Raw genomic sequence first — 24,443 nt, 5'->3', positions numbered from 1 at the left:
CGCGTTTACAGCTTGTTTACACTATCCCAATCTACGAAAAACATCGTTACTGAGGAACCTTGAAAGGAAACGCTGAAGACCACTTGTACAGTATAATTCACACCTCGTGTGCATTAATGATGCAGCATTAACTATAAGAGCCTCCACATACACCCCCTGCTTCACTGCATGCCACGGGCCGTGGAGACCGAAAACAACCCCATCAACCGATGACGTCGCGTCTCACAAGGGGGCCTCTAAATGATTTCCTCCCCTCTGAAGTCCGGAGGGTCGACCGAGGGTTAGAGTCTGAGCCCTCGTGACTTCCTCCTCCTTAACTGGTAAGTCACTGAGAGGACAATCAGCCGGTGCAGGTGGGGGCTGTAAACAACAGTCGGCCTGCTGTTTAACTGCGTCTTTATCGAACGTGAGGTCGTGGAAAACACATTACGCGATGCTGGGGGGAATATTTACTCTGTTACGTGAACAAGGACGCAGTATTGTAGCCGAGTACGAATTGAGACGCAAAGTGCTTTGAATGGTTTCAGCTCAGGAATACTTTGTAAATAGTTTGTGTTTTTGAAGATGTGTGTGTTTTAGTTGGAGGATCGGGCCTCCGGTATCACACGAAGGAGATAAGACGTGTTACGCAACCAGAGAAATTAGGACCTGCCAGCCCTTGCAGCGCTCAAGTGAGAAGGAAGTGCACACCCCTGCTCCAGACTTCCTAAATAAAGGCCCCGTCAGACAGCAAAGCATTTTGCTCTGTGACAAGTACTCAAAACATGCGCTGCCATGTCTGATTTCAAGCTCTCTTTCAACACTCCTCCCGCTGTTGCTGCTTCAGAAAGGCGAGGATTTAATTTCCGAGGCTTCAGTTTTAGCACCACAGACGACGTTCAAACCTTCTCTTTTTTATGACTGATATTTGGACTGAATACATGTTTTATGTTTACAGACATCTTATAATAACTCAAGAGGTTCTTTTTCCAACAGCCGGCTTTGTGCAAGAAGCAAAGAAACAGCAGTCCTATCGCCACGCTGTGTGCATGTACGAGCGAACGTAATTTGTGTGAGTGATATAATCGTTTTATGCCACATTTCCACTGCCTGGTACGGCGCTACTCGACTCGTTCTTTTTTGGGTTTTCCATAAACAAAAGTAAGGTGAAATGAGTCACGTTGACTTTTTCTTTCCTACAGGACACAAACAACCGTCTCATGGACGAAAAGTCTGTTAGTTTGACCCACCCAATATGCAATAGTGTTCTCCTTATGGTGAAGACATGACCCTTTCTACTCTGCCTCTGATGGGTTTGCCCTGATGTTCTCACCCTAATCCCAACCAATCTCACTCCTCATGTCTAAACCTAACCAACCAAACCAACAAGCGTACTAACCAATCAGAGTCATTTTGAGTTGCGGGTTTGGGTTGCGGATCTATTGGCTCTGGATAGTTTGAAGGCGGTTTTAGATGCCAAAACACTGCACGGCGTTCTTTTAACGGATGGCGGCGCATTGCATTGAGACAGGTCCAGGCCGAGTCTTTTGGCCGACAACGGCGTGCTGTTTTCCCGCCAGATCCTGTTGCGTCAGAGTGCCCCGCTGTGCTGACACAGTGGTCCTGTTGAAACAAAACAAGGGATGCTTGGTGGAAGGCCGTGGGCCAAACTCCCTCCAGAGACAAACCAGAGATTCAGTCATGGACATTTTGTTTGCCAGATATTTGAATGGAGCTTGGTGTAATGTTCTTTCCATCCTAATATGGCTCCAGAAAAAGGAAAGGTGACACTGCACTACTGATGCAGCCTATCAACTCTCTCTCTCTCTCTCTCTCTCTCTCTCTCCAGCCCAATACGTGCTTGTTTTCTCAAGATATGTGGTGAGATGTGGCATTAGCACCACCATATGAAGGGCTACAGATCAGACAGGTCGGGCGTTTTGTCGTTGTTTTTGCATCAAGTCCACAAAATCCCATCTCTTGCGTGCACACGTGTCCCTTAAATCCGTAGAAACGGCAACATCCACCACCAAACGCCTGCAGTCTGAATGCGATTGCGCTGCGATCGCCTCACACGCAGCTCTCTGGCTGCTCTTTGATGTGTGGCAAGGGTGCTCATTGCATCACTCCCCGCTCTTATCGACACCCATGCAGACATTTGGCCTCTCCTCTTTAATTTAAAGGAGGACTCGGCAGAGGGATAGCACTCGGGTCTTTCCGTGAAGAAGAAAACAGTGATTATCCTCATGGGAACAGTGTGGTAAGTGGTGTGTCCTCTGCACGCACGTGGAGAGAGAACCTCCTTGGAGCTGAGGTCATCCTGAATTAGTTAATTAAAGCAGGTTGTTGCCAAAACATTAGATCATCTCCCAGCTTGTTTTGTCATTAGCTGAACCCAAAGCCCCTCCGCCGGCCCCCTCGCTTTGAGATGGAGAACATGAAGGACGCAGAGCACACATGCACTTTAGAGCTGCAACCTGACTAACTTTCCTGCCCATCGTTCAGCTCTAACAAGTTCAGTTTTCACTCATGAGATGGCCTCTAGTAATCTTGTAATAACTCAGTTTGGTCCCTTTTTGTCATCGTATGATTATGCATGTTATCCATACAGAATATTATGTTGGGAAGTGTGTAATATTATAGTGGTAATGAAGAAGATTACGAAGGACTTAGAGACGTTCAGTTCATTGACTGTTTTAGAATACTTCTGTGATAAGATAGTAAAAACAATAAGTGTGATTCCTATAATTTTTGGCACTGCTTCTTAAAATACAACATTTGAAGAAAATAAACCAAATGACCAAAACTCATTCATATATCTATTTAGCACTGGGGTTAATTTGGTACATTTGCATTCATGTATGAGCTACCTCACCAAACCAATATATTGTTATATTAAATATCCTTAATTGTAAAGATATATTTCAGAATCAGAATCAGCTTTATTGGCCATGTGTGTGCACACGTACATGGAATTTGACTCTGGTTACACATTAATAGGATTGTTGACTTGTTAAAGCTCCACAGTTTATATTTTAACATAAAAAGTCCTGTCAAGTGATAATACTGAGGGCTGCAGTTCTGGAGCATGACGACACCAGAAGAAAAGCCTGTTCAAAATTCTGTCAACGTTCAAGCAAGTTTTAGTCTCGCGAGAGTCAGTGGTTACCAAGGTACCGAGCACGCAGCGTCTTCTAAAAACTGTCAATGGCCCAAGCTGACCAATGAGAAGCAACCCCGACCGTACCAAAGTGGGGTTAATTTTTAGGGGGGGGGTGTCTCTTTTAATTAAACTATAATGCAAACGGAATTAAGGTTTTCAGAGTCATTGAAACTGCTAGTCAAATATCAGCTCTCAACAACCTACACATTGTTGGTGAAGCCTGTTTCATAGGCGTACTAATTCCAGGTATATGTTACAGCGCGGTTGGTTGGAGGTCATTCATGGTATCAACCGCGGCAACGTTGAAAGTTTCGGTGAAAGTGGACCCGATCTGACGTTGATGAGTCAACACGATGTCTGCACGCGTCTAGAAATAACTGCTTCGACACACGAACAATAAATACACCGTCTTCCCAAAAGAGCCGTGGACTCCGGTGAGCAGGTCTTTATTTTATTTTTTATAAAAGTGGTCGTGAGGACCAAAATATGTGGCGTTTGTTGTAACCTCAGCTTAATAAACGTTTTTTTTTTTTAAAGCTAACGCTATATGAAAAACAAAACAGAGAAAGCGTTTGAATTCATTTCGCGGGCCCCTCGTAGCTGGTTCAGTATTTCTCAGAAATATAACGTGCAGTTTTACAGTCGAGCTGAGCCAAAAGAGTTCGTTTCTTTTGACACCAGCGGGTTTTAACTACAGTATTTAAAGGACAGCCTACTAGCTGTGCTTCATTGTTCCAGGATTTACAACATGGCCATTTACATGACTAAGTTACTGTTTTCTGTTGGGTATGGTTAGTGACTCAGCCTTTCTCTGTGATGTTCATGCCCCAGTTAGCCTGCAAAGGTCTCTAATCTATCGGAGACCACCTCAGTTTGTCCTGTGGAGATGACTTTACTGGGGGAGGTGATGTTGGGAAATCAGGCTGTTTACTCCCAGGAGAATGGGGGGGAAAACCCGATGTGAGGTAACATGGTGCATTTTGCATTAGAAGGAGGAAGTCCACTTGATGAGGATGGGAGTATAGTCTGGTATAAAGGTTACTCAAGAGGTCTCACACAGTTTGGCTGTGCTGATCTCTTTATCAGAGGAGGGAGTTGAGGCCTGATGGACTCCGTGGTTGACTCAGATGTCCCTCCCTGTATCTGCCTGGTTGCATTCTCTTTGAGTCAGTCATTTAAAAAAAAGTCAGGATTTTTTAAGCAGATGACTTACCAAGGGTAAAGTTTATGTTCTCTTCTCCTCTTTGCTGTGAGGTCAAAGGTCAGCGCCGGACCTAATGATCTGACCGTGTCTCCTTTTGACTGGAAGACATTCGGCCGAGCTCCTGCGTCACCCTGTCACATGTGATATAACGAGTAAGAAAAGTTGACTGTATGCAGGCTTAATAGCCGGCTTATACTTATAATAGACCTGCGAAAGCTGTTCACCGTGGGCAACGGCAACAAACACACACCACCTTGTAATTTCCCGTCTTGATCGTTCCCAGGCCAGGAATGTGCAGCCGGCAGTCTCGAGAAGTCAGTTTGCTTGTCAGCGTGGGGTCTTTTTAAAAACAAAATGATAGGCCCCTTAAGCGAGCGTTCATCTTGGGGGGAAAAAAACAAGAAAACCAGTCGGCTGACTCGATTTCTTATATCTTAATGGAAAAAGCACAACGCATGCGTGACAGAGTGCATATAGCCCTGCTGCAGAGCTGCCTACTGTTATTCACATCTGCCTTTTGGAGAATCCGGAGAGACTTTGTTTCCTTCATTGAGACAAGGGAAAACATCAAATGAGTATGGGTTGGTGATGTCTGGAAAGAAGCTTATGGTGGTTTTAACTAAAGACAGACCCACCACAACCCACCAGTGTCCGGTCCAGGAGACGGGCTTTAACATCAGTGGTATCAAAGCATGAGATGGGCTTCTGCTTATGTAATGCTCTTGGATGATGTTTGCTTATTAAGCTCCACCGGTAACGCAGTCGTTTGTCTAATTCAGGGGCTTTGATCAGCAGCTTTCTAACGCTGGTGGGCAAAATTATTTTAAAACTCATGCTCCAGTACTTCTGAATAACTTCTGAATAACTCTACAGTGAAACTGGAATTTTAATGTCATCCTTTCATATTGAATGATTTGAAATTGATTTGAGCAAACTTTCTTCACTGTTTGGTGTTAAATGCAAATAATACATATATTTTCTGGCACAGAAGTTGGCCTCCTACTCTTAAGACATATTGATCCTTTCAGGTAATTGACTGTACACTGAACTAGAGCTGAAACTACTACATGAATCATCAACTATTTTGAAAATCTAGTTTGAGTTATTTTTGTGACACATTTGCTTGTTCAAGCTACTCCAGTGTGAAGATATGCTGCTTTTCTCTGCTGTACATCATTGTAAATGAACTATCTTTGAGACATTTAAAGATGTAATATCTCTGGTGTTTGACTGCTGGCTAACTGCTGAGGCTCCAATGAGGAAGAAATACTGCATTCTCCATTATGTCACCATATTTGCCATTTGGTTCATGATTCTTTTCTGTCTCCTTCCCCCCCCCCCCTTCTGTCTGGCCATCCTGTTGTTAACTTCTCAGTATTCTGGTCCTAGCTCTGTGAATGTAGCTGTCAAGGACTAAGGGGATAGATATCAGCGGCTGTGATATTACAGTTTGTGCTTAACATAGCTGCCACCCAGACGGACACGCTGGAGCATTTAATTCTGACTGTTACATCAGCCTGCAGTGATGGCATGCATAAATAACCCTAATGCCGGCGGTGATGTTCTCTGTTCTCTCTCAGCTCATCCAGAAGGCTCTGTGTGACACCAAGCCTGCGATTTAGCTGGAAAATATAATTTTTCCTCCCAAACCTACATACCATCCATCACAATGGGGGAAAAAAAGCAGCTAATGGTGTGGCCTAGGATAGATTATGCTCCATTAGCTGTGGCCTATAACATTATAGCCAACATCATCGTTGCAGACACACATAGGAAAATGTGGTTTGTTTTTCATTGCAGAGCACAGCTGGCTATTCTTAAAATTCGTACACACACACACATGCATGAAGAGAACACAATGTGTGCTACTTTGAGGGGGGCGGTTCCCGGGATGGACACGAGGTGAAGAGTTGTGTCATTGGGTGCCACAGTCGAATCCCACGCTGTTTCCCTGTTTCAGCATTAAGCGTTTGAGTGACTCAGAAGCCACAGGGCTTCAATTCTCACACTTACGGTCTGGATGCTGTCGAGGTGTTGCGTTGTTTTGCTGACTTTGCCAACTCGAACCTGACAGGAACAGAAATGGAGCGCCGATGGACAGCGCTGTGGTTCTCTGGTGTCCTGTCCGTCTCTCTGTCTCCTATCTGTCCTGTGGTGCTACCTGTGTTTTGACCGTTAATGCCCGCACTGATGTTGCACTGATGTTGCTCTGTGTTCACGTTAATCTTCTGCACTGCCGTGAGATGATGAGGTCATCTTTCGTTCCTCATCATTTTTAGCACCAGGCCAAGTAATCTGCTCCACATTGTCAGAGCTTAAAGGTCAAAATCTTGCATTCAGAATTTTATCCGAGCAGAAGTACATAAGTATGAGCGGTAAAAATGTACCCAAAGTTATATCATCCTCAGGAATGTCGTCACGTCAACAGTGCTCCGGTACCTCGGATGTGCGTGAAGGCCCAGTCATTGCTGCGCAGCTTTAACTTGACTTAAGTATTTCCGCTTGATGACATCGCACGTTTAGAGAGCGCACGTTGCCTTCTTGCGATAGCTTTACAGTCAGGTTAAGCTCTGTCTGGCCTAAATATCCTAGACAGGAGGAGTCATGTGGCTGGTGTTCCCTTCTGTCATTGGCTCTTGGGTTCTCCCAGTTTGCCCCCCCCCCTCTGTGGAATGAGGTCAGTGTGACTCCTTATCCCGGCGGGCTGTGTTTCTGACTGTGCTGAACTGTAGAGGTCAGCAGCTCAAGACCGTGCGATTGAGGAAGTCGTGACCAGGAGACAAACTGACAGCGCTCCGCTCAGCGAGGGGCAACGCAGGGAGGAAGGCCGTGCACGATGTAAGCGTCCTGCTAAAGCCTGCCGTCGTTTTGTGTTCAATGCTCAACTGGCCTCCACGTGGAGAAACGTGTTTTAAAGGCCGACTTTGAAGTGCATCACTCTCACACGGATCGGCCTACTTTGTTGTCCCTGTTTGCCAAGTGTAGTGCACACGTAGTGTTTTTGTTTGCTGCTATTTTATTTGCAACGGCCCACACACACACACACACACACACACACACACACACACACACACACACACACACACACACACACACACACACACACCGAGTCATTACTCATAACTGGGTCCTGGGGCTGGAAACCAGACCGTTCCGACTGAATCAACGATGACGGCATACGTACTATATCAGGCTTGATGGCTTTTTGTGTGTGCCGTTGATACGGCATACGCGTGTCTACACACACACACACACACACACACACACACACACACACACACACACACACACACACACACAGACACACAGACACAGACACACAGAATGTGTGAGTTGAAAGTGCGGGTGCGTTTGCCCGTGTATTTTTGGAGGGATCTCCCCTCGTCCCCTCTCACCCCCCCACTCTTCCACAAGACAAACGGCAGCAGTCTGCATGCCAACCTTTCTTTCATCACGCCCTTCTCTTTTCTTTTCTTTTTTCATTCCCATAAGTCTACGCTTCCTCAGTGCACGTGACAGAGACTCTGCCCTTTTGCCTGTCGCCAGCACCTCAGGCTGTTTGGAGGTCGCCATTTAGCAACATGCTACTTGTTAACCATTATTCCCCCCGCCCCCTCCGCCCTGGGCCCAATGACCTACTAACCAGAGAGCTCAAACAAACAGCTTTTAACGTGCCTCTGTTGTGAGAGATGCCTGTTGTTGTGTCACATCAGGATCACCTTTACTATTCTTTTTGTTGCCCGTGAGGGTATTACAGTCCACATGAATAGAAAGGAAAGCGTCAAGACGTGGTTTATAAATCGCAACATTACAACATGTTTCTTTTTGTTGATTTAACTAAAACTTCACTGAGCTAACGAACGCAAATGAAAGAAACGGTGGCTTTTTATTTTATTTTTTATACTGTGTACCTTTCAACACAACAGACTAATGGAGTGGTAGAATATTTTCTCTTGAAAGTTTCAATATAATGTAATTCAGTTTACCTGTCTCAAGCCTGGGAAAACAATGTTGGTTGTATTCGTCTTCAGTGTTATTTACTTTCTAAAGTTCGAAAAAATAAACTTGATGGTGTCATTGTGGCTGTCTCCTATTGGATTTGAGTAATTTGATACCCGATTCTGTTACATGTGTAGTTTAAATAAATTCCTTTTCCCTGCTATTTTCTTTTTTATGACCTCAGTCCCAAGTTCCCCTACTGGGATAATACATATAACCTTGTACCTTGGACCTCTCATGAGTCCCAAAACTGCAAGCAGAGATTTTAAAGGAAGTGGAAAGTATATGTTGAAATCTCTAACGGCTGTTGTCTCATTGTCTATCACCTCTTTTCATCTGACCCTAATCTAAGCCATAGTATCCTTCCCTGTGCCAGGAGGTAGTTCAGGGTAAGATGTCACTTGAATGAAGAGGTTATCTAGTTCATTTTGGGGGCATGGAGAGACTTTATTTACATAGAACATAGTGTTCCCTGCTGCCGGGCTGTCTGCTTAGTTTATCTGCTCCATTTGATTTAAAGAAGGGGTCAAGGGCTTTGAAACGAGTCCCACGTCGCCCTAAAGAACTCTCGATGTTTAAACAAGCCACAAAATATTTGCTCGAGTTTGTTTGAGCACGTGAAAGTCAACACCCTGTTGCATGTCGGTGTAGATAAGAGGTCCCTTTTTTAAAAATTTGAATTTCAACGGCTGTCATCTACGGTTTGCGAACTGATCCTATTGACGCGGGCAAATACCGGATTGATATCTTCACCAACTGTGGATGCAGGGTGACCGGGCCTGCTCGGGCATGCCAGTTTGTTTGTGACGGAAGAAGTAACGTGAGATGGTGTGTGTGTGTGTGTGTGTGCGTGTGTGAGACGGAGCATATGATTTTTGGAATGAGAGAAAGGAGCTGGAGCTGCAGTAACTTTACACCCCTTGCCCTCTCCAGCTGTCGCTATAAAAATACATTTCCAGCTGATGAATCAAATGGGAAAGCATCCTGTGGGTGTCAATACTGTATAGGCCTCACCGTTATATGGGTAAGTGAGTTTGCGTGTGTTTGTGTGTGTGCATCATGGATCACACAGTATTTGGCCAAGTGAGACGGCCCCACACACTCGCACTAATGCTCTTAATCCGCCTGCCTCCTCTGTGTCTCCGGTCGAAAGGTGTGTGTTCTCGTGGAGGTGCTTTACCACTAACAAAGGGCCGGCTGGGATGCTCTCAGGGTAGTATGTCGGAAATAGTCCCGTCCCGTCCCGTCCCCCGACACAGAAATGGTGTTGCTTTCAATGGATGTGAGAGTGACTGGCAAAAGAGGGGCAAGAAAGATGATGGAAGTGTGATTATCTGCCCCCATCCTCGGGAAGGACAGGACAACGGGAGGAAGAGGGAGAGTGTGATTGGTGGTGTTAACGGAAATGTGGAGAATGTGTTGGAATTTGTTGAACCAGCTGAAATGTTTATTGTCCCATCCCATCGACTGCCGCCGTGTTTTTTTCTTTTTTAGACTTCAGAGCTGCCGATTTGCTTTTTCCTTCCACAGCGAGACGGTCTGCTCCCCGCTGCTGCCTCCCGGAGAATCTGCCGCATGTGTGTGTTTGATTTTGGACTGTGGGTGCGAGTGCCTGGACCTGTGTGTTTGTTTGTATACATGTATTTTAGTGTGTGTGTGTGTGTGAGCGCACCACAGGGAGGTGGGTCGGTGCACCCCGCCCTGCTTACTCCTTTTAAATAAGCACCGCTGATGTGTGTTTGGACTGTGAGGAGCGAGGGCTGCTCGGCCACGGTGTGCAGGCAGTGAAATAAACTACTTGTGGGAATAGATGCAAGTGCACCTACTCATTTATGTCTTTGTGTTAATTGGACACCGGCCCTTTTTATATGGAAACACACAGGAATACTCTGGAGGTATTCCAGGAGTTAAAGCTTCTGCTGAACCACTGTTTTGGAGGCCCTAATGACAGGATATCCTCAGCCCCGCCTCCTTCATAATCATAATCTTTTTCTTTCATTCATCATACCTTGTGTTATCCCACTTCCCTTCCCCGACTTTCTCACTTACTAGAATACATTGTTTGTTCTCTCAGGAAAATCTATTGGACAGGAAAGGCGCATGTTATCTCTAGCTTATAGGAAGTCTGTGTTTTGTTTGGATGCTGGGATGTAGCAATCAGGTAAATTCACCTAAACTCAGTCAATTAATGGGGGTTATCTGCTTTCTTCTGCTGCCGTGAATATTTTCTAAAGAAATATGTCTTATTCAGAGGAAGTAATGTCAAACTGATTACAATTTTAACTGGTTATGAAACCATCTCAATGTAATACTGATGACTCTATTTCCCCCACGTGAGTAAACAAGACAATTAGCTAGACGATTGGCTATTTCTATATAGTTATTCTCAATGCTTGTCATCGATACCACCGGGTCTGATTCTGCACAAAATCTGTACAAAATCATTCTGGTTAAAAGACATTACCGCTTTTGTCCACAAGGGCAGCAAAAATCTAAACCAGATGAAAGTTCCTTGTGGTGTTTTTAGCCCTCTGAGACTCAAAACGTGCCACCAGGATAGAAATTAATTGTGAAAATCAAGGCCACAGATAGCAGAGCAAAAATAAAAAAGGCCCTGAAACTGCTCAGGGTTCAGAGAGGTGACATTATTTGCCCCTTTCAAACACACACTTCATAATGTTAATTGTTGTCAATGTTACATTTTATCATGTCCGAATAAACCCCACAGCCAAGTGACATTTCCCTACAATCTATGGCTACAAGCCATTGCAGCTCTAGTAATATCATGTACCAGTCATGTACATGGAAAGTGGCGTCAAATAGACTCACTTCAGACTGGTCCTTTTCCCAGGAAAAGTCTTCTTGTGAGCAGGAAGGATGCTTTTTCTATTTTTTTAGCAGCAGCTGCAGGAACGGCAGCAGGTGGTTCTTGAGAAGCAGGAAAGAGGCCGTAGTTCTCAGGAGGACCAACAGCAGCCGTGGCTGTAAAGTCACCGATCTGTGTTTTGTGTCTGCTGTGCATCGATTGTTTTCTCCATGGCGATCGCTGGTGACACCTTCCTGTACCGCTACCATCAGCACAGTTTCCTGCATCGCGAGTGCCGCTGCTATAAGAGGGGGTGGAAATGGCACTTCAGAAGAGTGACAGGGTAATGAGAAAGTGTCGGGAAGATCATGTGACTGCGAGGAAAAAGCTCTTGTTTCCTGCCCTCCCGACTCTCTTCCTGCCTCCACAGAAGGGGGCGGGCCCTTCCTCGGCAGTGGGAGGAGGGAAGCTTATTAGCCAGAGGAGCAGAGAGAGAGGGAGACGCTCAGGTTAGTGTTCGTTTGACCCGCAGAGACACAGGATCACACACACCACTCACTCACCAGCTCATCGGAAAGAGCGCAGGCAGACGCAGAGCTCCAAACCCGCTTTCTGTCAGCGTAGACGTTTTGAAGAGTCTGTTTTCTGGTCTTCCTGGGTTTAAGATCTGACCCTGTGGGACTCGTACACATCATGTAAGTAAAGTTTACCTCCTGTCCCGTTTGAGAAGATCAGAGTGCCTGCAGTGTGTTGACATGGGCTTGTGTCTGTGTACTTAAAACAAAGGCGGGGGGCTTATTAGGTATAGACAACATACTCCACACTGGTGGTGTTTTGACGTAAAGATTCTTACGTCAATACGTTCATTTGTGGCATGTTTACCAGAATGCATTCAATAAGATACTATTGCCAATAGTATCTTAAGCCAGAGGATCATTGTTGTGGTGGTTTAGAAAACCACACAGAGCAATAGAAATGCTCTATTCTGATACGGGCAGCTATTGCGTCTTTTTGTGTCCCAGCCTGTGCTCCCTTGTCCTGGAGATGGAATGCCAAAATCTAAAAATACGGGTCTTGATTATAACATTTGGCAGCCCAGCCCCGGGACTATTTTCATTCCCTCTGCCCCCTCAGCTGTAACGGCGTGAGAAACTGCGTGGCTGAGTGCATGTGTCGTATTTCCAACAAGTTTCATGTGGAGGTTTTTATTTCAAGCAGAAAAAGGGGAGCGTTTCAAACAAGAGTGATGTATTATAACAAGGCTTACGTGTTGCCTTTTCCCTTGTTATAAAGGCTGCGCTACAGCACAGTGATGAGATTTTCTGAACTCACCAGACTGTTCTAGCTGTTCTGTCATTTTCAACTCACTGTATCATTCATGACTGCTCTTTCTGCACCTCTCTCTGTGTCAGTGGAAAGATAGTCAGAGATTATAAAGGGTTAACTGACGGAGAAAAAGTACAGTTTGTACATGTGAGTGCAACCAACGGTGGGGGTGTGAAGTGTGAAACACTCCCTGTATTCAAGCCAACAGTGAGGCCTAGCCATTGAGGCGACTCCACGGTGACCACTGGTCCTCCAGTGTGTGTGTGCGTGTGTGTGTGTGTGTGTGTGGCGGCTCTGTAGCTGCAGCATTATGGGATTGCGTCCAGGTCTCTGTGTCTCTGGAATGCGTTCATCACCACGTTGAAGGGTGACGGGGATTTAGCTTTTTTTCATTTGCCTTCTTGCTCCATGCCTGGTGTGTGTGTGTGTGTGTGTGTGTGTGTGTGTGTGTGTGTGTGTGTGTGTGTGTGTGACTGTTCAGGTATGCAGTTGCTCTGTATCTTTGTGTATGCAGCTGGCATGTAATTTCATTAATGTGCATTTGTGTCTGCATGCGCACATACGTCTCCAGGTATGTGGGTGTTACCCGACAGTTTTGCTCCAGCCTCAAGCCGCTGATCCAAACACACACTGAAATTACACATCTCCCAAAAAGATGTACGGATCAGTTTGAGTTTGGTGTCACTGCAGTTTCCATAATCTGCAAAAATTTTGTTTTTCGCTGGATCAGAGTTCTTTCACTCTCCAAGACTTAAAGTGGCCTTTTTGAATGGTTTCTCTCTCAAAAACTTGTTTTTTTGTATCATATAATGTTGTTTTTATTCGTGTTGCAACACATATTGAATGAGTTTTTGTGGGCAAATGGCAGATTTTTTTATATGTTTGCGTTAGCTGGCGAGTTAAGTTTTCCCGAGGGAGGACTTAGCCACCTGCTCTCCACTGATGACCTACTCAGTCAAAACTCTCTTCCTGACACACACACACATACACACACGATGAGGATGTTGACATTAATGGGTGCACGGCTACAAACATACACACACAAGACAGGATCTCGTTGGACCCCTCTCACCCCCACCCTTGGGTGTAATTGTGCATGGATGTGTGTGCGTTTCCTGAGGCCACAGGCGCAGACAGTGATGAGCAGAGGTGGAGGAGGGGAGGGTACGGCAGGGGGTGTGTGAGGGTACACCGGCGGATGTGGGGTGGGGGATGGTCGTACAGATGAACCCAGATGCTGTAATAACTGTCTGCTCATGGTCCAGTGCTTGTCTAGACCCGGGTGCCTGTGATGGTTGCGTAGCCCCATGGAGTCCAGACCATTCAGTCGTGCCCGTCTCCACCCAGCCAAGTGCTGTTTTCAGTAGGAAATGAGCAGCGTGGCCGGAGCAGTAAGGGCCGCCTCCCGAGAGGACCGGCGCTCGCCTCTCCGTCTTCATTAGCGGTCTTCGGAGCTCCCTAAATCAGCCTGGTAGGGGCGTGACCTTTCGAACTCTTCTTCTTAAGCCTTTTATTGACTTACAAACTGAAGCCGGGTCTCCCAGTGGGGTGATGGGCCGGGGCTTATGTTGCGCACACACATAACCTGTTTTTTCTTTTTCTTTTCTTTTATCTTAGTACCCAGGTTTGGGCCTATTTTTCTTCAGATTAGACTCTCATTCAACCAGAAGAGTCATGGGCGATGCTTACCTGAGCTTATTAAGCCTGCAGTGTGATTAGTGTTCATCCCATCATGGAAATATTATGGGATGGTCCTCCCTTCAGAACCTCCTCTCTTATTTCTTATCCTGTCTCTTTTAATAGACTCCGCAGTCCCTGAATCCAGCAGAATCACAAAGACAAACACATTTCGATTACCTTATGTTGTTTTCACAGCTCAGACACTTCCCTCGACTGATGATGGATCGGAGGGTCCGAAAGTCCAAATAACAACTGTAAATATCTCAAAAACTCCAGAGGATGAATCCAAATGACTTTTTTTTGTTCGTTTATAATCTCAACTGAACTTTCTGTTTTAGTGCTAATTATCAAATGTTAGCGTGCTGATAATAGCATTTAGCTGCCAGCAGAACTCGGCCAAACTGTCCATGAGCAAGACCCCTATCCCCGCCATGGATTTATTTATTTTATATCCCTTATTTGTCCCACAAGGGATTCTTTGCATTTTAACCCACCCTTAGTGATTAGGGAGCAGTGGGCAGCCTCGTGAGGCGCCCGGGGAGCAACTTGTCGTTTTTTAGTAGCACTGCCTTCTTAATTAGTTGTTGTTTGGTGGCGGTGAGACAGTCAGTGTCACGGCACACATCAGTGGGACTCCTCTGCAGCGGCGGTTGCCAGTGCGTTGTGTACAGGCCTCGTGGCAAAGAGGCAAGTCCAATTGCCCAGAAATAGACGGGCTAAGGTCGTCGTAAAACGGGGTCAACCTGCTGGTCACTCGCAGTCAGAAGCAAACACTCCAGCTGAATGCGTTTTGTTTGTTTTTCTGTCTTCCCTGTCGTGAAATGCGTCACCGCTTCCTGCTCGTCCCTCCAGCGGGCGACGAACCTGTGAAGTCACCGCTGACTAACCCGCCACAGCTACCCAACTCTCTCTCTCTCTCTTTCTCTTTCTCTTTCTCTTTCTCTCTCTCTCTCTCTCTCTCTCTCTCTGCTTGGGGTGACTCTTTCAAAGAACATTTATGAAACAGACATTTTTCTCAGAGATTGAATCATTTAAACATTGTTTTCTAGTGTAGAAAGACAGTGAACCCCTTCCAGCTCGGGAAAAGTTCTTGTTGTTTATTGTCGCTCGGCCAGGCCTCCGAGACAGAATTAGTTTAAATCCCCCTCAAATATTAACACTGTATTGGTTTATTCACTAATTTATCTCACTCTTGGTTTGACTTGTATTCAATAACTAACTCAAATCTACCTACAGTTTAACGAGCAAAAACCTTGTCAAATAAATGACCTGATACAATGTGATCATCACAAAGACATTTATTGATCATGTGTATGTAAACCTGCACAGACAACAAGTCATGGAACAAATCAAGCTGATACAATAACTCATTTAAAGGCTCAAGTCAGGCGTAGTCACTTTCTTAAGAGAATATCTGTGTGTTCACGATTATTGGGCAACTATTAGTGTGCATACAAGTGTGCACACAATTCAAAATAATGATTTTCAAATTAAATAAACTGTAAATAACATTTAAATAAAGTGTGAATGAAAATCTAGCCTTATGATGTGAATGAAATGCTTCAGCAGTCTTCATGTTTGCAGAACCAGAAGTTGCTCTTCAAATCTATAACAGCTGGCTTTCACAGCACATTTGGAGTTGCCAGTCAGTGACAGACAGACCTTTCCTGCATCTGGAGCCCATCGTCCTTTATCTGGAAAAATCCCACCGGCTTTCCCACGATCGTTGGATGTTTGGTGGGAAGCTGTATTGTAACTGAGCGTCTTCTGGATAACGGTGATATCTCTGGTGTCTTCAATTCATTACCTATTCGGTCCCGCGGCCCACAGGTGAAAACGGAAAGTTTTTGGCGGCCCTCTAGGTGGCGCTCGCGGCCCAATGGGGTCTAAGAATCACTGCTTTTTGTTTACGTGATTACAGATGTGTTCCTCTGTCTAAGTTCCACATTGGATAGGAGGGGGTTTCGGTTGTTTTTCTATACAATCAGGGGGTCGATGTCCGCCCGCTTGGCCCAAGGCCGCTGGGACACGACGAGCCAGCTGCCGTCACACACCAAACGCATGAGTGCATCTTGTTCCTGCCCCTCCGAGTTCGGACCCCTGGGTGTGCTGCTGCATCTTATTTAGTTTTGTGTTGTTTCAGGACATTTTGTAGGAAGCAAAAGTATAAGCTTCTTCTTGTGTCTGCTACCGAAACCCATTCCCCTCCACGTGGTGCTGTTTGCTCTTCCTTCAGCCACTCTGTAACTTGTTAAGTTATTGGTGAGGCCAATGGCTCCCAGTCATGGGCTCCCCCTGTAATTAGTCTTCAGCAGGCCGGTTGGTCGACGACGTCGTCCGCTGTCACCCCTTCCTCTCAGCTGGAGCTTCCTCTGCCAATATTTAGCGGTTGGAAAGCCAAATGTAAAATGCAGTCGAATTCAAAACAACGCCGTGGTTAGCGCGCGATAATCGAACCGAGCGAGTTTCCATCGCGGAATAGAAACCTCATTCCTCGTCCTGTCGCTGCGGTCGCGCCCTGTCTCTCTTTTTCTTTTTCATTTTAGAGACATCAGCTGTTTATGAAACGGCAGAACGGAAAGTTAGAAAAACAAGACTGACGAGCTGAGAGACGTGTTTTGTTTCCCAAGGAAGTTATTCTACACACACACAGACACACACATCTGTGGACTAATTTTGTTGCTTGATCAGTTTTAGCTGTCTGACCCTGCAGACCGTGAGGTAACGAACGGCTATAGCGGCCTTTTTTATTCCAGGCTTGCATATATTTGCATGTCTTCTCACGGCCGATGAAGGAAGTGAACTGGGTTTTTGCATGAACACACTCCCATAATCTCCCATAGACTCTTTTTCCCTCCACTTAACTGTTGTAACAGAGTAAATAATAAGTGATCATGGGATTATGGTGATCAGCTGAAATGTGTGTGTGTGTGTGTGTGTGTGTGTGTGTGTGTGTTCAGGCACACAGCATATGTGAATGGTGTATATGTGAAAAAAAAGGTTGTAGAAAAAACCCGCTGTTTCCAGAGGGGGAGGGGTCTGTGTAAAGCCTCATAAATTGCCTCAGGTGATCTCACTTGAGTCAGCGTTGGTTGAGGCAAAACACTGCAAGTTTGAAAATGGAGGGGAAAAAGTCAGCGCTGCTCGAGGCGACATTTTCAAAGCTGTTCATCCTCCAGAGCCCAACAGTGTGCAAGTCAGTCGAGTACTTAGTATTAACTAATTTAAGCTTGCTCTGAGGATCATGGAGACTGTGATGATGTCATTTCCGTCTTCTGCGCGTCTCTTGGGTTTCTGTCTTCCTGTAACTGAAACTAACTGAACAATCCCTCCTTTCTTTGCCTCGAAGACGCTACATTTTCTTCTCACTCGGATCACTGTCTTCATTGTATTTTTATTTTAAAAAAATTGCTCAATCTTCTGATCTCCCCCAGAGGTTTGCCCAGAGGCTTTTGGTGGCTGAATGTTTGTGAATCATTATTTTCTGTGATGCAAATGTGTTTGTAATTTAAGCGAGACTATTTTAAACCTCCCTTTGGTTTGTCACACTGTCGAGATGAAAGCAAAGTGTGGGACTGTTTGTGCATATCTGTGGGTGTTCAAGCTCTTGCAGTTCCAGAGTGTGTGTGTGTGTGTGCGTGTGTGTGTGTGTGTGTGTGCGTGTGTGTGTTCAAGTCTAAGCTGTCATGATCGCTTTTGCTCTTTTTCTCTGCTGCTGGTCTGCTGTTCAGGGATGAGAGCGAGGGGTAAAGGGAGAGGGGGGGGGGGGTCACACGTTATAAGAGACGGGAAGGAACAGGGTTATAAAAAGACTAATTAGAAATGTGTGAATAGATATGTTGGAGGTGGTGAGGAGGAGAGAGAGAGAGAGAGAGAGAACTGGGTGTGATGTAACCCTGGAGTGAAATGTTGTAAACGATAAGAAGCAGCCAGGGAGGGATGAGTTTGGGGGATGGGAGATGGGGGGGAGGGGGGGTTTCTGGGAAGTTTGAGCTCTGAGAAAAAGAAGGGAAAAATAGCAGTGTTTTTAATTCCTAAAACCCAGAAATACGGGAGAAGTAATTAGGTGCCGATGAACAGTGGGGGAAAAAAAACACTTTCACTACCTCTCTTTGTCCGGTGTGTCTCAACGAGTGCTGCGTTCATCGGGCCGCTTTGAAGACATAATGGCCAGAGCACCAAGACACGGTTAAAACCCCAAATCTGAGCACAATTACACTTGGAATAAGCCTATTGTTTACTCTCCGTCTGGCGCACACACTTTGTCTGCTCTTCTGCGCCGATGAAGACAAAGAGTGCAACAAGAGGAACAGTTGTGTGGGCTGTCAGTGTTGTCCACTGTGTTTCCAGAGCACCCCGCTGAGCTCGATGCAAGTCCATGCAAAAGATTGCAGCTGTTTTTGGCCGTTGTCCTCCTCACTTCTTTTTTTTTTATCCTCTCCCCCCTTTCTCCCTTTCAAAGAATTTTCATTTGAATGAAAACCCTGCCTCGATGTTTTGTTGTGCTCTGAGGGGGGGATGGGTCCAATTGGTCAGAAACCCTTTCGAGGGGGACCAATGCAAGTGCACCCTCTGCACCCCCCCACCCCCGGCCCCGCCCCATGTGCCCCGCCGAGGCTCCCGGCCTGACATGTGATTGGCCGGCTGGGAGGAGCCAGACTCTGTATTAAAGCCTGTCCCGTCTGCTCCACTTCAGTGTTGAAGAGAGTCCCCCGTCTGTCAGCCGGAGAAGTGTTTGTGTGTGCGTGTGTGTGAGTGTGTGAGTGTGTGTGTGTATATATATTTATATATATCGGTACGTGTGGATGCTTTTGTTAATGAGAGGCGGGCAGAAAACTGAGAGCTCTGCCGTTATCTGACTTGGACTTCCATCTCTTTTTAACCCGCTCCAGGACCGTGGGGCTCTCGTGCTGAGCTGCCGGACCGCTCATTTTGTGTGTCCGCTCGCAGCTGGACAGGCGGACGGGCTCGACGGACGAGTCGGACACAGGTCGTGAACGGGGACTTCAAAGGCTGCCGCGTCACCGATCTCCCGGATACTGCCTTTCGGATTAAAGAGCTCCCAATCGGCTGCGCTGTGGCTGACCGGTGACCCCGATCCGCAGCCAAAACCTCCTTCTGGGTCACCACCGAGCTTGATAAAGGTGGTCTGGCCGGGCCCGATGTGGAATTTGACCCCGACTGACCCCGTCCCGCAAGTAGCCTTTCACTGAGCCTGGACTCGGTGGAGAGGAGAGATAAAAGAGCAAGAGGGGGCGACAGGGAAGCAAAGGAGGACGAAACAGAGAGTGAGAGCAGAAGCACAACAACCGGTAAGGAAGTTAAATGGGGCTCTGGGTGCGAGGGGGAGAAGGGGAGGAGAGTGGGAAGAAAAGAGAGGGCACAAAAGAGCTATTTTCTTAAGCTTAGAGAGGACATGTGGGAGCTCTAAAAGAATGCTAGTTGACTATTAACCCTTTCACCCATCTCCCCCTCTGTCAGTTCTGTTTGTCTCTAGTCTAACTTATCTAGGGGTTGCTATCAACCACTATATATGTGTGTGTATGTGTATATGTATATGTATATATATATATATATATATATATATATATATATATATATATATATATACACACACACACACACTTACTCCTTTATTCTTTGCTTGCCTTTTGCTCTTGTACATCCTTCCGTTTCCAAAACCCTTTTGACTGACTGAGAATATTTTCCTTCTCTCAGCTCCTCGAGCATGCCGGTGGAGACCCTGCGGCCGTCGGACGTCCGTCTGGCCGGGATCCCCTTCACCTCCGCCATGCCCTTCCGGATACTTCACAAGGGCCCGGACTACTTCCGCCGCCAGGCCGAGCCCGGGGCCCGCAAACTGAGCGCCGTGGAGCGCCTGGAGGCTGACAAGGCCAAGTACGTGAAGAGCCAGCAGGTGGCCCTCACCCGCCAGGCCCCCATCAAAGCACCAATCATCCGCAAGCCCCTGGTTCCCCCGGGGATGATGCTCCAGTGCCAGATAAGCACTCCGCCAGCCCGAAAGGTCCCCCGCTGCCCGGCTGATGTGGAGAACGGAGGAGGGAGGGATGCGCCGGGATGGAGGCGAGGACCGGCTCTTAACTTGGATATTTTGAACAATCTTATCAATGATGTATGCGATGGACCAATGCCTTGCTCCCAGTCCTCCTCCTCCACCTCCCCCTCCTCGTCATCTCCCTCATCGGGAGCTAAGAGCATCGGCAGTAGCCTCTCAGCAGAGCAAGAGAGGAGCAACCGGCTCCTCAACAACCTCAGACCGATTAATATCGGCACCATGAACTCCTCGTCCACCTCTTCCTGCACTTCCTCTCCGCTCAACAACAACAACAACCTCCGGACCCCCGCGGCAGAACCCGCCCGCCGGCCGCCCCCTGTTCCAACGCGAGTACCCCGCGTTGGGGTTCCGCCGTCCTACATTTCCCCGAACTCGGTGACAGTGCGCAGGGTGGACGTTCGGCCTCAGGCTGACATAAGGAAGCCTCAGAGGGCCATGCTGCAGCCCCAACTCAGGCCCAGACAGACGGCCCAGGGCCAGGTCGCGCACCCTCTGGGCCCACCTCCACCACCTCCTCCACCCTCTCAGAACCAGCCCCAGCTCCAGCTCGCTGTCCCTTCCCAAACCCTGCCCTCCCCTCCGGTCTACCTCCCGCCTAGTCCCATGCTGGTCCGAGCCGGCATCCTCCCGCCAGCCTCCCCCGCCTTCACCCGCATATCGAACGCCAGCTCCAAGGGGTCGGCCCGCAAGCACCCGGCTTTGCACCGCTCCAAGTCGGACCTGAGCGACCGCTACTCCCGCGCCACCGCCGACCTGGAGCGCTTCTTCAACTACTGCGGGCTGGACCCAGGGGAGGTGGAGGGCCTGGGCGGAGTGGAGCGCTTCACGAGGGCCAACTCGGACATCGTGTCCGTCGCCAAGCTCCGCAGTGTCAGCACGCCGAGCTCGGAGTGCGGGGACGAGGCCGTCCGGGCGAGGGCGGACGAGGACGACGAGGACGACGGGGTCGCCCGGGCCAGCGAGCGGGTCCCGTACGGGATCTCCGTCATCGAGAGGAACGCTCGAGTCATCAAGTGGCTGTACGGCATCCGGCAGGCGAGAGACACCAACAGCGCCGTGTCCAACGTATAGAGACTGGCGAGGACTTGAAAGGACTTTTTGTACGTATACATACGTCTGAAGAAGGGAAAGCACATCTTCTGCTGCCTTACGTCACATTTAAGGATAATCCAGTAGTTGTTCCTTTTCATTTTCCTGTGAAGACATTTGTTTTGGAAGTTACACATCAGTGATTGTTTTCCGGGCTGCAAGTCAGGACTGCTTCCCTGCAGGACTAAACGGACGATGCATTTCCCTGCACTTGATCTTGTGTAACAACATTGGTATATGAAAGCAATAATAGACTGGTATAAATGATGATGGTGAGGATGAAGGCAGAGGGCGTTTGTGGTTCCTCATGTTAAGGTACTTAGTGTGTGTGTTTGTGTGTGTGTGTGTCTGTGCGTGCGAGTGTGTACCAGGGAGCTCCGCAGCACAAAGCCACTGGAACTTGGTTGCAAACTGCTGGAGGAAGAGAACCACGTTGATACTGTGAAACTTCACATAGAAAAAAAGAAAAGCTTCCATAAGCACATTTGTATTTAAAAAAAACAAAAAAACTTGGGGCTGTAAGACTGTTATTATACAAATTTCTGTCAGCATGCGAGTGAAACGTTTTGTACACATTCATTTTTATGGGTTCCCATGATGTCGACAAAGCGCACACTCGGATGATCACCTCACGGCACAGACGCACATTCAGGTCTATTGCAGAAAATACGGGAGCAGCAGTTAGCGCAGTGTGTGTGTGTGTGTGTGTGTGTGTGTTGCGTCGGAAACGTGGTCCCGGATCACGCTGCACTGGTGCAGCGGGAGAAGAGTGTTTACGATGTATGTCTCTGCGCGTACGAGGGGAGAGCAAGTCATCCGATAAGCGTCGAGCTCACAGGTGGCTGGTTGTGAAGTAAGTGTGGCGTGGAAAAAGTAATTTTGTATCCTGTAAAAATGGAGAGAAACTCAAAGGACGGGTAAAAGGCAGACGGAAAAGAGTATCGATGAAATGAAAAACATATAAGATATCGATGGCGGTTCTGAAAGTGTCTCAGGAAGATGCACTTGCCATGCTGACGAATATATGGACCAATATTTATTTGGAAAAGTTTTTAACTTAATGTATTTTTTAATGTTGTACAACTTTGTGTACAGAATTCAATCTCCACTCTTAAGTGCAATCTGATCACATATACGGCAATTACAGTACACGTAGGATCCCATTTAAACACACACACACACACACAGAATACAGGCGCCGGTCACACAACTGATTGGCAATCTAAGTGCAACACGTGACCTAAAGAAAGTGAGAGGCCGCTGTGTATTTATTTCGACTTCCTGTTCGTCTCAGTGGGAGCGAGGGAGGGAGGCCCGTCTCCCCCTTTTGTGCCAGTTCTCCGCCCTCCGCAACTACTTCCTGTTTCAGCACATTCAGTATAATAGTACCAGCCGGGCTCCTCCTCTTCGCTACCTGTGCCCGTCACGCCACGGAGGGCTGGAGAACAAAGTCTGCTGTTGAATCCGGCACTGGGCGCCCAAAGAGTCTTCAAGTGAGAGATCCAAAATGCTTTACAGTGGTGTATTCTAAACAATTAATAATAAAAAGGAAATATGTTAAAGTATGTACTTGTTCGCTGTTTTTCTTTCCTGGTCTTTCAAACCGACTCAAACACAGCCTGGTTCCGCCATGTGGCTGCAAACCGCCGCCCCTCTGATTGCTTCAGTGTTTTTAAGGGTTTATGAAGCGCTGCTGCTGCCGCCAAATGTGTAAAATATGTATAATCTCAAAAAACCTGGTGTGGGTCCAGTTCCTTGTTTTACTGCTCTCACAAGCTCCTGGTTTCCGGGGATGTGGGTGGCCGGGGGATTGGAAGGGTGTGTGGTGGAGCAGACGATGAAGTATTTCTGCCCGGGGGTGCCGGGCATCTTGACAGCAGCCTGCTCGGTGTCCCAGGCCACTGTGATTATAACAGCCAGATCTTAAACGGAGAGACAGATCACAGCAGTTTAAAGGCTGGGGAAGGTAAGAGGGCGAGAGAGGAAGTTGGTGGAAGGAGGAAGAGAGAGAGGGAGAGATATCGAGGGCGTCTGCTTCTATTAGAGAAGTAAATAACCTTGTGTTGGAGCAGCTGCTTCTCTTGAGAGGGGTAGGGGGGCTCTAATGAAAAATAAAGTGAGTCCGGCCCTCGTGGCAGGAGGGAGGTACAGGACTATTCCATCCAGAGTTGAAACTTAATCAGGGGGAAGTTTCCCCTCTGGAACGGTCAGGAATATCTTTGGCAGTAATAAAGTACTGGCAGTGGGTTTGTGGCCTTTTGTTAATTGTAAATTTCCGTCTAGTTTGGGTCAGCAAGAACTAAAGCTCTGCTGAGGTCTCCACTGAGGGTTGAGATGAAACTATAAAGGAGCTCCATATATTCCTTCAGTTGCGTGTAGAGTTACTGCCGTCTGTCCCAGCTGCTTATGGACTAACCTTCAGCAGTCTTGTTTTATGAATCGGGAGCATAGAAGTGTAGTTCCACATGCCGGTCAGTGAATAAAAAACATCAACCTGGAATACATTTTTTTTAAGTGCATTTTCTCATAGTTCAAAAAGAGCATAATGATTATTTTCATTTTAAAAGGTTTTAATGAAAGTAACTTTGTTTTTACTTGTATGCATTCAAACATAGACATGCACCATTGTATTATCATAAATTGCTGGGAAATGATCAATGACCATTCAATATGTGTTGGTTGGGGACATATAAGTGACTTTCCTAAGTAGGACACCTAATGACTCAACATCTTAAATGTATTAACTTCTCAGTGAGCGTGAGCCAGAGATCACAGATTGACTCGAGCTGCCAGGTTTTGTTCCAAGCTGTCACCGTCTTATTTCGTGCTTCTTGTTGTTGTTTTTGCTGCAAGATGTACACAAGTCCCCATCGCTTCTTCAAAACTGCTTTCCCCTTACGTAACGAGCCTGTCTGGCACGATGATCCTCCTTGTTTTCATCCCGGGACAGGTCTCGTTATGTAACGGACACCTCTGACCCCACGGTGATGCGGAGAGTCCAAAAAGGCTAAACGCTTCCGCTGGGGGAGGAACACGTGTCCCGAGAGGATAAGATGTCTCCCTGTGGACGGATGAGGGAAAGTGTGCTACGAACTATCTCTCCTCTCTCTCTCTCTCTCTC

General features: G+C 47.0%; 1 protein-coding gene across 1 annotated transcript; it reads left to right on the top strand.

Moving 5' to 3' along the window:
- The first annotated feature begins 19,174 nt into the window (after positions 1 to 19,174).
- On the top strand, positions 19,175 to 22,872 carry LOC306743273 (protein FAM110A). Its single transcript, XM_079225778.1, has 2 exons — positions 19,175 to 19,469; positions 19,876 to 22,872. Exon 2 carries the CDS (start codon positions 19,886 to 19,888, stop codon positions 21,302 to 21,304), a length of 1,419 nt encoding a protein of 472 aa, XP_079081904.1. The 5' UTR covers positions 19,175 to 19,469; positions 19,876 to 19,885; the 3' UTR covers positions 21,305 to 22,872.
- The last annotated feature ends 1,571 nt before the right edge of the window (positions 22,873 to 24,443 follow it).

Source organism: Taurulus bubalis (assembly GCF_910589615.1).
Source record: "Taurulus bubalis genome assembly, chromosome: 11".
In the NCBI taxonomy this organism is placed as follows: Eukaryota; Metazoa; Chordata; class Actinopteri; order Perciformes; family Cottidae; genus Taurulus; species Taurulus bubalis.
The sequence above is the reverse complement of the archived record's forward strand: the minus strand, read 5'-3'. Positions and strand labels throughout refer to the sequence as shown.

Excerpts from the sequence above, each read along its gene's own strand:
- LOC306743273 (XM_079225778.1), top strand. The coding sequence starts at position 19,886 with ATGCCGGTGGAGACCCTGCGGCCGTCGGACGTCCGTCTGGCCGGGATC.